General features: G+C 37.6%; 1 protein-coding gene across 2 annotated transcripts; it reads left to right on the plus strand.

Annotated features, from left to right (window-relative positions):
* Positions 1 to 59: 59 nt before the first annotated feature.
* LOC139133910 (3-oxo-5-alpha-steroid 4-dehydrogenase 1-like) lies at positions 60 to 5,332 on the plus strand. 2 transcript variants are annotated; one of them, XM_070700691.1, is made up of 7 exons: positions 60 to 190; positions 776 to 1,000; positions 1,478 to 1,620; positions 1,904 to 1,996; positions 3,515 to 3,612; positions 4,145 to 4,325; positions 4,994 to 5,332. In XM_070700691.1, exons 1-7 carry the CDS (start codon positions 176 to 178, stop codon positions 5,055 to 5,057), a joined length of 819 nt encoding a protein of 272 aa, XP_070556792.1. In that variant the 5' UTR covers positions 60 to 175; the 3' UTR covers positions 5,058 to 5,332. The 2 variants fall into 2 exon arrangements, with proteins under 2 accessions (XP_070556792.1, XP_070556793.1); XM_070700692.1 differs by lacking the exon at positions 776 to 1,000.
* The last annotated feature ends 8,305 nt before the right edge of the window (positions 5,333 to 13,637 follow it).

Below are 13,637 nucleotides of genomic sequence, written 5' to 3' on the forward strand. Positions count from 1 at the left end.
ATGAAAAAGTATATTACACACCGTTTACTAGACCAGCTGATCAGTCAACTGAAGATAATCGAAACTGAGCACAATTCATCCCGTACACAGCCGGTTTCTAGAACAGCTGACAAGTACCAACGTTATAAATCTGCCCTTTGAGACTACAAAGTACATAAGTCGTCGAAATTAGACGATGGCAGTGTTTGAGGTAGGTGTCGGCAATGGAATGATGGATCCAAACATGAGAGTATACACCGCCCACTTTTTAACAGTGACACTGATAGTGATACTAACTAGTGATGGAAGTTTCAGCCTGTGGTTTCTGCGTGATCATCGAATACTAGAAGGTTTCATCTAAAACGCACCGTTTTCATCTAAAACGCATCGTTTTCATCATACGATGAAAATGATTCAAATTCAAAATTAGTGGACACTTTCAAAAGTGTATTTATTACTGTAGCTCTGCATGGCAGAGTGTTACTGGCATTATGGGAGGCAGTATAACGCCGGTAACACACAGCCCTGCCATGCAGAGCTATTATTACTGCATCATTCATATGTAGTTCAGTAGAACCTCTCCTTGGTTTCTGTACACAAGACATGGGCAAGTGTGAAGTGTACCAAAACACGGTCCCTCCACAAACCCCTGACCATACCTGCGGGGAAATTCTAGACAAGATGTGTTGCCCTTGTTGTCAGACACTAGTTTTACTCTATTAATTTCAAGGCCTCTATTTTACTATATCATACACCTTTTTCTCACGTTAAACTTTGAAAATCACCATATTTTCAGGCAATACCATGGACATTTGATGTGGACTCTATCCATTTCTGGATCCACTATGGGTTTGTCATTCTAGGCTTCGTGCTGGCAGTGGTATCAATGGTTGTTCAGTGTATGAAACCAGCGCCTTATGGAAGACACCAGCAGTCACATGACTCTTGGGGACCAATGATCAATCAGAGGCTTGGTCACATCGTGTCAGATTTTATCCCTGGTGTGATTCTGTTTATTTTGGTATGTGTGTGTATTCTTTGTTTTCTACAGTCTTTTATTTGTAGATTCAGTGAGCCACAAAAAGTCTGCTGTATTATATTGTCAATCTTTTTTTTTTTTGACACTGACAGTCTTCCACTACATCATTGTCGTCATCATAATCATCATCAGCATTATCATCATCATCACCATCATCTCGTCTTCATCATGAGCATCATCATCAGCATCATCATCACCATTAACAACAACAACAACATCATCATCATCATCATCATCATCATCATTTCATCATTTGTCACTTCCATTTGTCTTTACCAAATTCATAATATTTATTATTACATCATTAAAAACATTATCATATCATCAACATTGATCATCACATTTATCATTATCTTCATCATCACCATCAAGCTGAAGCAGATATTGAGTTTAGGGTCCCTTGATGTGAAGGAGCTGAAAATCAATGTGTAACACTTTCTCTCATATGTTTGTTTGTAGGTATACTTCTTGTATGGTAGTGAAGATGCACGCTTTGGATACACAAATCAGACATTTCTATGGTTATGGCTTTTACATTACATCCACAGAGGCATCATCCATCCACTCCTCATGAGATACAGCCAGAAAGAAGTATCATTAGGGCAAGTATAAACAAGTTTTATTTCTTTAACTGTTTCAACATCATGGTTTGGCCAAAATCCATTGTCATCAATAGGGACTTTGGACCTGCGTGTTTACAGGGACTTTGGAATGAGCAAGTTAAAAAACACTAATTTGATATACCATTGGTTTTCAGAGTTGTGAAAGAAACTAAAAGACAAGAACCTCAATATCATTAGGTTATTTGAAGATTTACTGATTGGTGATTTCTCATCTTCAGTATGCCTTTGATTTTATACTTCTTAAATCAATTTTCATTTTCAGAATCACACTGGGTGGTCTCTTCCCAAATCTGATCTTCAGTTTTGTCTGTTCTGATTGGATTGGTTCAGCAGTTTACGCTGATAATTATTTCTAGTAAGTAGTTTAAATCTCCTACATTGGTAATTACTATTGGTAAATAGTTCAGATCTCCTACACTGGTAATTATCAGTAGTAAGTAGTTTAGATCTTGTATACTGGTAATTACTACTAGTTAATAGTTCAGATCTCCTACACTGGTAATATCAGTAGTAAGTAGTTTAGATCTTGTATACTGGTAATTACTACTTGTTAATAGTTCAGATCTCCTACACTGGTAATTATCAGTAGTAAGTAGTTTAGATCTTGTATACTGGTAATTACTACTAGTTAATAGTTCAGATCTCCTACACTGGTAATTATCAGTAGTAAGTAGTTTAGATCTTGTATACTGGTAATTACTACTAGTTAATAGTTCAGATCTCCTACACTGGTAATTATCAGTAGTAAATAGTTTAGATCTTGTATACTGGTAATTACTACTAGTTAATAGTTCAGATCTCCTACACTGGTAATTACCAGTAGTAAGTAGTTTAGATCTTGTATACTGGTAATTACTACTAGTTAATAGTTCAGATCTCCTACACTGGTAATTATCAGTAGTAAGTAGTTTAGATCTTGTATACTGGTAATTACTACTAGTAATAGTTCAGATCTCCTACACTGGTAATTACTACGAGTAATTAATATTAGTAAGGATTAGAGGTTTCCATTTCATCATTATTTTGATTATTCAACAGTTATTGATAAAGTTTTAGATCACTTAGGGGCCGTCGATAAAAGCTGACGCACAAGAAACGTAATGCCTTCGTTTTACTTGAAACCCCCTCCCTCCCCCCTTAAAACGAAAGTTCTTATGCGAAATCAATTTCGTATTATGATGCCGTTTCTGGCAAACCCACACGCACCTCTCCGATCCGCACGCCCATGAAAAAATACCGGAAGGGCACATTAATTAATAAAACCTCCGCTTTGCACGTTCCACTTTTTAAGACGGAACATTTTAATGTATTTCGCACGTAGGAAAATGTTTCACATATATGTTTTACGTTGAAAAAGCATAGAAGTTTTTATTTCACATTCATGTCTTTTCGTTGTCTTTTCTGTCTCCGTATTTTGTGGCCATTCTGTTCTCGATGAACGCGAAGGTAGTTTTGCGTTCTCGCTGCAAAGTTGCACTTCGAAAACAATAGAAAATCCTTATGCGAAATTGACGCACACAAAACGAAATGAGCTTTTACCCCCTCCCCCCCCGCCCCAACGAAAGAATTACGTTTGTCGTGCGTCAGCTTTTATTATCGACGGCCCCTTACAAAGTTTTTGTCTAGTCTTTGCAGCTTGAAAAGTATATACTCCTATGTAAACATTGGTGACAGTATTAGACATCGGTTGGGAAGTTTGATCTTATTTAGTTTTGAAGATAAAATAAAGAGCTCATATATGCAGTAATGTTTGTTCCGTACAGAGCCATAAAAGTATTGCTATCATCAGTACAGTCATGAAACATTTACATACAAGAAGTTTGTTGAACACCAGATCAAAAATTGTAAAATTGTTTTGTCATTTTATTTCCAGTGATCCTAGGTTCATACTTGGGATAATTTTGTTTGTTGTTGGGTATATTATCAACAAGTGGGCTGATGCAAAACTTCGAAGGCTGAGAAACCAAGGAGGTAAAACCATTTGCATCATTCATTTCCTCACTTCCATCAGAGTGCAAAGACTTCCATTTTACTGTGAGACAATACATGTCAGCTGACATTAATAGGTATGGGTTGTCAGTCTTGTGTGTCCCATGCCACCATTCCCGTACTGTAACATTTTATTTCAGTAGAGTTGATGTTAAGCTAAAATGTCCAGATAAGTGTTTTCCTTTTACATTCTCTATGTATAACTTCACTGTTTGATCAAAACTGTGGTCAAAACCTGCCACCACAGTGACTATAAGTAGAGACCATTGATGGTTTTACAGTAAAATAGTAACTGGTAGTAAATACAAACATCAGGCATGCATATCTTATGACATATGACCTTTGACCCAGTCACTACCAGACAGGTTCACTACTATTGTCTTTCATGGATAGATGAAGATGTACAAGGACCTATGAGGATTAAAATTTATAAATGTTATATTATTGTAATGGTAAGATGTTTAAAGAACTAGAAATGGTTAAGTAAATTTCTGTTCAAAATTTTGTGTCATAGATAATCAAGGCTATCACATACCATATGGGGGTTTGTTTGAAGTGATCTCATGCCCAAACTACTTTGGTGAGATGTTAGAATGGACGGGATGGGCTCTTGGAACATGGTCTTTGGCTGGATGTGTTTGGTTGTTATTTGGTTGCTCCACTTTTATTCCCCGTTCTAAACACAATCATACATGGTAAGTTCCCTATTGCATACATGTGCAATTTGTCTCTTTTTCTCAAGCTCAAGTAAAGTTTAATACTGTTATCGGAAGAATAATGTAAAGCTTCACTTGGTGTAATTTATGACATATTTTTACCATTAGTGTTCTGTTTGTCAAAAATACAAATTCCTGTTCTCGTCCCAAAATCATGATGCCTAATATTTAACATGTTGATGCAACATATGACGTCACTCCGCCGTCGATGCACACTTCTTCTGATATACTGTGATGTATATTTACCCAGGCCATGGACTAGACTAGTTCAGATAGAAGTATTTTCCATGACCCCATCAGATGGCAGACTTTGACCCTTGAATATTTGTTATTGCTTTTTGTCATCTGATAAAATATACGGTACAGTACAGTACAGTACAGTACAGTGCAGTGCAGTGCAGTGCAGTGCAGTACAGTACAGTACAGTGCAGTACAGTACAGTACAGTACAATCATAAAATAGTACAGATGCATGACCAGAAACACAACTTATCTGCTGTACTTTGATTACAACGATGTACATTGTTCAAATTCATGGACTGCAAAGTATCTACATGTAGGGGTGTCTTCTTATCATAAGTGTCACATTCAAGAACACAACAAAATATCAAGCAAACTGATCATTTTAATTCTGTTCCATTTCAACAGGTATAAGGAGCATTTTGAAGACTATCCAAATAGACGGAAAGCATTGATTCCATTTGTTTACTAACAAGTACACAGAAGTACCTTTTGTCCACCTAAGGTCTACTAGACATTTGTGGAAAATCATAAAATGCTTGAAAATACATAAAATAACACCTAACACTTCAACTTGGTGATGCCTATACATTACAAGTGGACAAATTTTATTCTCAGGAATTATGTAAATATTATTTGACTTCTGCTTTGAGATTACTGTACAGCTTTTTAATGAAGATTCTGTAGTTATTAAAATGGAAAAATATGTATCTCATAAAGGTTAAATAAAGGAATATATTTAATGACCTTATGTTGTTGTGGTACCATGTTGTATCATGCACTCACAAAATTAGTGGTTTATTATGGAATTCTTGATACATTTCTTTGATGCCAACATTCACACACACACACACACACATATTGGCCCTGCGTACGATGCTGTGTGTTCCCAGCGTTATATGGCCTCCCACTACAGCCCTGCTGACTTTCATTGGCAAACACGGTGATGGCAGCCTGGATTTGGACCGCGCACCAAAAACTACCTTTACGAACTATTTTCTGCCGAAATCAACTCACTCTATGCCTACTTGAATAACTCAATTGCTCACAGACTGCAAAATAATTTGCTCTTTTGACGTCCCAAACCATTAGTTTACCAGCGATTCATGGTCAAGAGTCCAGTGGCTATACATTCATGCAAGATATGGCCAGCCACTGGACCCTTGACTGTGAATCACTGGTAAACTAACGAATTGGGATGCCATGGGAGAAAACGTTTTGCAGTCTGTGAGTAATTGAGTTATTTGGGTAGGGATAGAGCGGAATCGAGTTGATTTCGGCCAACAAATAGTTAGAAAAGGTAGTTTTTTGTGCACGGTCCAAATCAGAACAGTGGTTGCCGTGTTTGCATATGAGAGTCAGCAGGGCTGTGGTGGGAGGTAGGATAACACCAGGAACACACTGCATCATATGCAGGGCTGACACATAGACAGACACACACACACACACAGACACACACACACATATATATATGTATATGCAATGTGTTTCTCTTGGATGATAGTGCACGGCTTTGTACCCGAAAATCTCATGAATGTTATTCTTGTGCATTTAGTGAAAGACAAAATGGGTGATTTGTCAAGCAAGAGTAATTGCCAGCCAATTGCATTGAAAATTATCCAAAATTTTGTAGTGTGTTCTGCTGAATCTTTGTGAAACACAACTTACAACCTCAGGATACCAGTTTGTTTTAAGAGGGAAGCACGGTACTGATATGTGTGTTTTTCTCTTAAAAGAAACAATAAAATATTATAGGAAAAACAGCAGATCGGTTTATGTATGCTTCCTTGATGGCGAAAAGACATTTGATAAGGTTAATCATTTTTAGCTCACATTTGGTATACCAATGTGAGGTTGTCACAAAGCTGAAGTCGGTGGCGTCTGTATGTATGTGTGTATACTATGTATATATGTACGTATAGTATGTCTGTCAACATCAAAACTCACGAACCACTACACTTTTTAGCTTGGTATTTGGTGTGTGGATGCAAACTAGGCTATAGATGGGATTTTGATCAAATAAAGTTTGCATTGCCCAAATTATGCAAATGAGCTTAAAAATGTGAAATGGTCAAAAATTACTAACTCAATTTAATTTCTTCGATTCCACCTAGAAAAATGATGGTTCTGCTGTGTGGGCTGCATATGAAAGTCCGGCCCCATAGAATCAGAGCACACGTTTGGCAGTAAACCATTGTATCTTACGTCTCCACCTATGACCTGCAAATGGAAAAAGTCACAGTGACTTGCTTTTAGGGAGAACCTTATGTCAAATCATCTTCTCTACCTTATCCCGAAATACAGAGGGCGACAAGGTAAATTATCGATTAAAAAACGAACACATACACGTACGCCGAACAGCTTTTATCCGAGGGTTTTGTGTTCTTGAAAGAAAAGACTAGGAGCACTGAAAAGAATAATAAATCTCTTGAAAATTTTATGGACGTGTTGTGACGACGAATTCATAATAATTTGTGGTTTTTCAGTAGTTGTTTTCAACTCTAAGTATCACCCCTTCAAGTGTTTAAATACATATCAAATGTTAGGACATACAATGCTTTTTAGGCGTTTTTGTATTATTCCAATGTCGATTTAGCGTTTTTTTATATTTATCGGTTATCGTTCCATTTGCTTGACTTGCTAAGAAGATGGTGAATGTCAAAAGTAGTATTTATGTTCAAGTTGTCAGCCTACGATTACTTTGCTAAGCTTGGGCTGAAAGCGTCAAAATAAGTTGAAAAGTGATTTTCAATTCTAATCAATGAGCAAGGTGTTGTAATGAGAGACTGCTGAAGATTTTTTCGCTTCTTCAGACCGTGTCGTGATCTGTGAAAAGCAAAACGTACAGTATTGGTGCACTGTGCACTACACTGACACATTTGAAAGTGTCCGTTCAAGGTGTTAATTAATTCGGTGTCAGCTATGCAGTGTGGAAGTGTCTTCACTTAGCTAAATTTGGAACTAATTGGCTATGCAAATTTATGCAAATGTCTAAAAGAAAATTTAGAAACAAACTTCCTGATTCTACATGACCAAAAATATTTTCCATGCGTTTTGCGTTCTTCTTGTCTACTTTAAATGCGTAGACAGAAGTTACATATCGCGAGAGACAATTTCTTCACCGTACTATCGTCGGTATAGTCCCTGATGCTGAAGAAACTGAAGATAGAGTTTAGCTATTCACATGGTGATTTTAATACAGATGAGTTACATTAATCGAAATTGTGCGGTAGTCAGGCGTTTCCCAGGCGCGTCCTGACAGATCTCGTGCTGGGGCTACCAGGCTTTGACCTGGAGATGGGGTTTGGCATTAGACTAGGAGCAGCCTTTCCCCTCCCTGCCGGCGGTTAACACCCTCATGGGGTGCGAGATCTTCGGAGAACATCAATTCCGTTATCGCCATTTTCTTTTTCTTTATAGTAAAGGCAAACTATAGTCTACACTAAGAAGATATATTCATTTTTAAACGTCTATAACGCACTTAATTTAAAGATTTTTCTGGACACAAAGGATCTAAAATAATTTATACAGTTGTTTTCTTTTAAACGTCTGTAAGGCACTTAATTTGTAGACTTCTATGGCCATAAAAGATCAAAAATAATTTATACCTATTTATACATATACATACGGCAGAGTATATACATATCTAAAATAATCTCAATTTATAATACAGATGCCTATTACTTTGCATATTATTGCTGATGCATTGTCACTAAAATGTCCAAAATTCCGGCATTACATTATCTGTTGAGATGACAATGAATGAAGTATGAACTGGTGCGTACATGAATTCCACATTGCTGGACTTTTAGTAGTGTATCTGAGCGTAAGCCATGGCATATTGATGAATCGATGTAATAATCTTACAGGATAATGCCATCAGTTTATCTATTAAAAATAAAGAAGAGAAGATTAGACATATGTTCTTTTACTGCCGCTATGGGCAGAAAAATTCTACAAACTGCTATGTAGATGTTTAAAAACGTAAAATATAATATATCCTTAGTTTCTTCTTCTTTTACAATTTTACATTAGTTTGCCTTTCCTTGAAAAAAGTGTTTGACCACGGGCGATAACGGAATTCATGTGACATGGAAGATATCGCATCTTTGAGGGTGTCACCACCAGCAGAGAAGGGTGTGATAGCTCCTAGCCCGTAATGGCAAATCCTAGTATCTTCAGGGCAAAGTCTGGTAGCCCCGGTACAAGACTGTCAGGACTATACTGTGCTTATAACTATCGTCTGGGTAAACAAATCACTCCGAGTGACTGTGGACTAATTTCCACAAAGGTTGTATGGATAGTGAAAAAAGTTTAGAGAGGCTACGAAACAAAACAACAAAACCAATTGTCTGCAATTTGGATTGACCTCGGGTCACTCAGGGTTATCATCTCTCAAGATCACCAGAGAAAAAGAGTTGTACGCATGTTATGCTTTGCTTTTTTGGTTGCGATTAATTTGGGGGACAAAATTTAGCCGATGCCCAATTGTTTCATAGCTAAATGTCTTCTAGAAAGAATATTTTACTCTAAGTTTTATTGGAGTAAAGTTTGCCGGTAGGGGTGGAGGCTTTCCATCAAAAAAATTGAACTACTAGACGGACGTCTGATGAACAATCTCAATTACATGCTTAAATATAAGCCAAATGCGCAATGCAAGTTTATTAATTTAAATTTTAAGGGACAATTAACTTTTTGCGCTCCGGCGGACTTTTTTAGTTGGGGTTACGCAAGAACGCCCTCACACGGCCGAGTACTCGTCTCAGCTGCATCATTGAGAGGGACGACATTTTCGACATAACCCTCAATTATCCAATGCGGAAACTTACAGGCGAGGCGGTCTCTCTCCTCAGACTCAATATCGATGAAAGCAGGTCATGATTTTTCCAACTTGAACATGTTTGACCTTAGAGATTAAACTCCGCAAACAGGGTGACCGGTGGCTGTAGGTGTCTGGCAGCACTACTTTTCTTTCGCATTATCATCATCAATGAAAACTTATTTTTCAGCTTAGAAAAGTTGCTATTTGTGATACAAATGAATAAAGCTTCTACCTTAAAATGTGAATATCGAGGTCATATTGCCTTTTCGTCGGCGGGAGGAGGCTTTTGAGGGGGAGGGTCGGAAATCCCGAAGGTTTTTGCAGGGTTGGGTCCCGGCGGTGGCAGTCTCTGGATGGGTGGGTACCCACGCTCGTTAGCAGAGTTTGAAATGTACCCCTTTTCCCAGAATTTTTCTCTGAAAAACACCCCCTTTTTTGGAAAATCTGGGAGAAAATCACTGCGAAAAACACCCCCTTTTTCCGATATCTGGGAGATTTTAACCTAAATGTATGCCAAGACATTTGAAAAGCATTAAACAGCCAGAACATACTAAATTTTAATCGAACTGATTTTAGAGGTGGGCACGTAGTTACAATCACCTTCACGATGTGATGTACGGTTCTCCTGGGACGGTTCTGGATCATGGCTTGGGGGGGGGACCGCTGCTGGGTTTTACTCTCTCGAGTGAGAAAGCATCTTGGGAGAAGAACCAGACCTATTCTCGGAGGGTGATCTGAAAAAGTACCTTTTTTTTCGATTTCACGGACCTAAATGTCTCCGTGATGTCCGACGAAAATCACCCACTTTTCCGCGAAATTTCTAACGAGCGTGCGTACCCGGCTGCTCCGAGACTGCCACCACCGGGGGTTGGGTACCACACGAAAGACATTTACAATATACATTACCAATTATTAGGGATTTCTCTTCAAAATATTACTTGTAGTCTTACCAAAACCAAGTAAGTGCAAGTAAGTGCTTTAACATGAGGGGCGGTTCTTGTGTGTTTAGACCACTATTATTTGCAGAAATCTCTGAGGTGAGGTGGGGCTCTTTCCTCAGACCATGGATTTAAAAATAAACTATTTTTTACATCCATGCTCAGACTCAATATCGATGGAAGAAAGTCATGATTTTTCCAACTTGAACACGTTTGACCTTTGACATTAAACTTGGCAAACAGGGCGGCTGTTGATCTCTGGCAACACCACTTTTATTTCGCGTGTCTTCGTCCATGCCAATTGATTTTAAGGTTCGATGGTTTACTGTTTGTTATATAAATGTGGATAAAGCCTCTCCTCGAAAGTGAAAGACTTAAACTTTTGCTCAAACTTTCCTCAAGGAATCTTTCAACCATTCTCTTTCAAAATCAAGAATAAAAATAGGGGGGTCACCGTGCAAATTTTGGTACTAGAGAAACAAATTACCCAAGATTACCGAAGAGTCGAATGTCTGTCCCCGAGGTGCGTTCTACCTTAAATTGCGAATATTGAGGTCACATTGCCTGTCGGCGTTGGCGGTAGGGGTTTAGTGGGATGGAACCTGTTTAAGCGTTTATAACATCTTTATTGTCCTTAATATAGGTGAATACAAATAGAAAAACACAGTATTAGTGGACACTTTATTGCCCGTTTTATTTTTAGCCCTTATTTGTCCTAAATACAGATTAAAATAAGCTTACGTGCCTGTAGTTGTTGTAGTGTTAAATGTGTGCCTTTATTGTATGCAATATAGTTTGATGTACGTCGCAGTGCTAGGGTGGTGAATTGCATAATTTGAAAGTAGACGGTCTCTGAATGGCTGCTTAAAAGTACGTTTATTTGCAACAGTCAATAACCTATATAAGACCTTCGAATTCCTCCAGTAACTGAGGTAAATAGATTTCTCATTTTGCATCGACGAAGTGCTTACAACAGAGCCGAGCAAGCGAAGGTTAGTGAGTGAAAAATATCTATAGGCCCTAATGCTATTTGGTAAAGACGTATGCAAACTGTAATCTATTTGGTAAAGACGTATGCAAACTGTAATCTAAGTTTTTAGGTGTGTGTATACGTGTGTGTGTGTGTGCGTGTTTGTGTGTTGTGGTTTGTGTGTGTGTGTGTGTGTGTGTGTGTGTGTGTGTGTTGTCAGAGAAAAGATCTGAAAACCATAAAAACAGTTGCCTTTGAATTAATCTATTGTGATACAAAAAAGTAACACCTAGGCCTAACACTAAAAACCATGCTGCTGGTTCTTGTCGGTTCGTTTCAGCATCCATAACTTTAGAAAGTTACCATACAGATTTAAAAATATTGAGGAATTTTTCTTTCTATTAAACACGTTTTCCTCCTTTTATTTTATCTTGTAGTACTTTTGTTTCCATTCTTGGCAGTAATAATCTATATTTAGGTAGCACACACTTGGAAGTTTCACGTTACTACACACAAACCTCCATGGAGGGGAGACTTTAACATTCTTTTTCGTACTCGAGCCTAAATCAGGGATAGCATGTTGCAAGTGTGTTAAGGTAATATGCACCTCGAAAGTGAAAGACTTAAAACTTTTGCTCTAACTTTCCTCAAGGAATCTTTCAATCATTCTCTTTCAAATCAAGAATAAAAATAGGGGGTCACCGTGCAAATTTTGGTACTAAAGAAACAAATAACCCAAGATTTACTGATATTAGAAATTCAAATGGCCGCCATCCCTGTGGCGAAAAATAAAAAATTTCGAATTTCAAAAAACTAAGCCATGGAAAAGTTTTCTTTCACCAAAACTGTAAAATGAATCCCCACATGTGGTATATCAGAAGAGAACTGTAAAAGTTTGAGAGTCCGAATGTCTGTCCCCGAGGTGCGCTCTACCCTAACTGAGAATCAAAGCGTGCTACTGCATTTGTTACTTCTAAGGGGAAGTGACATTTATCAATTTTTTTATTTCACAACCACCAAAATCTTTAAAAGTTGCTTTGTTCACAGGATTTAAACAGGGCGTACATAAAGAGCATCAGATCAGCAAAACATAACGTAGAAAATTGATGACGACGAGTACACTACCTTAGCCTTACCATGGTCCATTAACAAAACCGTTTTCTAGAGGGACCGTGCGTCTGACATAACTTCATTATTACCCTTTCCATCGTAAAATTGAAGGCAGGATTTTCTCTCTTTTAGAAGACGCCATGAGGTTTTTCTTTGTTTTCACCACTCTTATCACTGTCGCATATGGTCACGCCGATGAAGCGAATCATCGGAATCATGGCAGTGTCATCATGTGGTCAGAAAAATATACAATGGCGCCATAGGTAATCTAGTCGTTACGGACGGGCTGGACTGCTTTGAGGAGTTGCTGGAATTGCCTGGCAAGTTGAAGAATTTAACTCCGATCGGAACTTATCAAGTGCATAGGGTCATTGGTCCGTATATTGGTAAATCGAAGACTCGTAGATATGTCGTAGTTTTAGCAGATCAAGTGGATACCATAAACCTGGTAATGTGACATATGCATGCTTTGCTTGCAATTTGCTAGCTGAATGATTTAGCTTTCTATTTGAAATTTAAATTTAACTGAAAGATGGTGAAAGACTGAGAATGACCGTCGTTTCCGAATGGCTATTACCAGTACATATGTTGGAAATCCGTGATCGATTTTGCTTCCATTTGTTACGTTTGACGTAAAGCCCGCCCTTTAAATTCGTTTAGCATTTTGGATATGTTGAAACAAGTAAGCTACTGGTTACAATTGTACTTACTCTTTAAAATAACACGTATAGAAGAGAAGTAGGGTTTGCTTTCCACTGATGTATTACAGAAGAAAACAGATCATAAATTATTGCAATTTCATTTCTAGCTTCTCAAATGAGACAATATCTTAATTTCAAGAGCAAAGAAGGACTAGTAAATCACTAAAATATAGTCACTCTATCATGCATTTAATCATAGTTTTAATTCAACATAAAATGTGACGATGTTATACGGCATGTGAACAAATCGTTACTTGCACGAAATAATGAATAACGCTGAAGAGAAATATATGAAGACGAATTTTCCTTCGTTTCATGAGTTCATAATGTTACTTCTACCCTTCCATTTGCTTACAAATGTTAACTTTCTGTGCCTTTCATGTCTTTCTTGTTGGCGCTGTCTTTATATATATCTACTTCGTATTTTATAAACATCATTTAATGGTAAAGAACGTATACAAATAATTATACCGCGTTTTATAACGTCGTACCATTACTTAACAATAGTTAG

The sequence above is a fragment of the Ptychodera flava genome, chromosome 5 (assembly GCF_041260155.1).
Source record: "Ptychodera flava strain L36383 chromosome 5, AS_Pfla_20210202, whole genome shotgun sequence".
NCBI lineage: Eukaryota > Metazoa > Hemichordata > Enteropneusta > Ptychoderidae > Ptychodera > Ptychodera flava.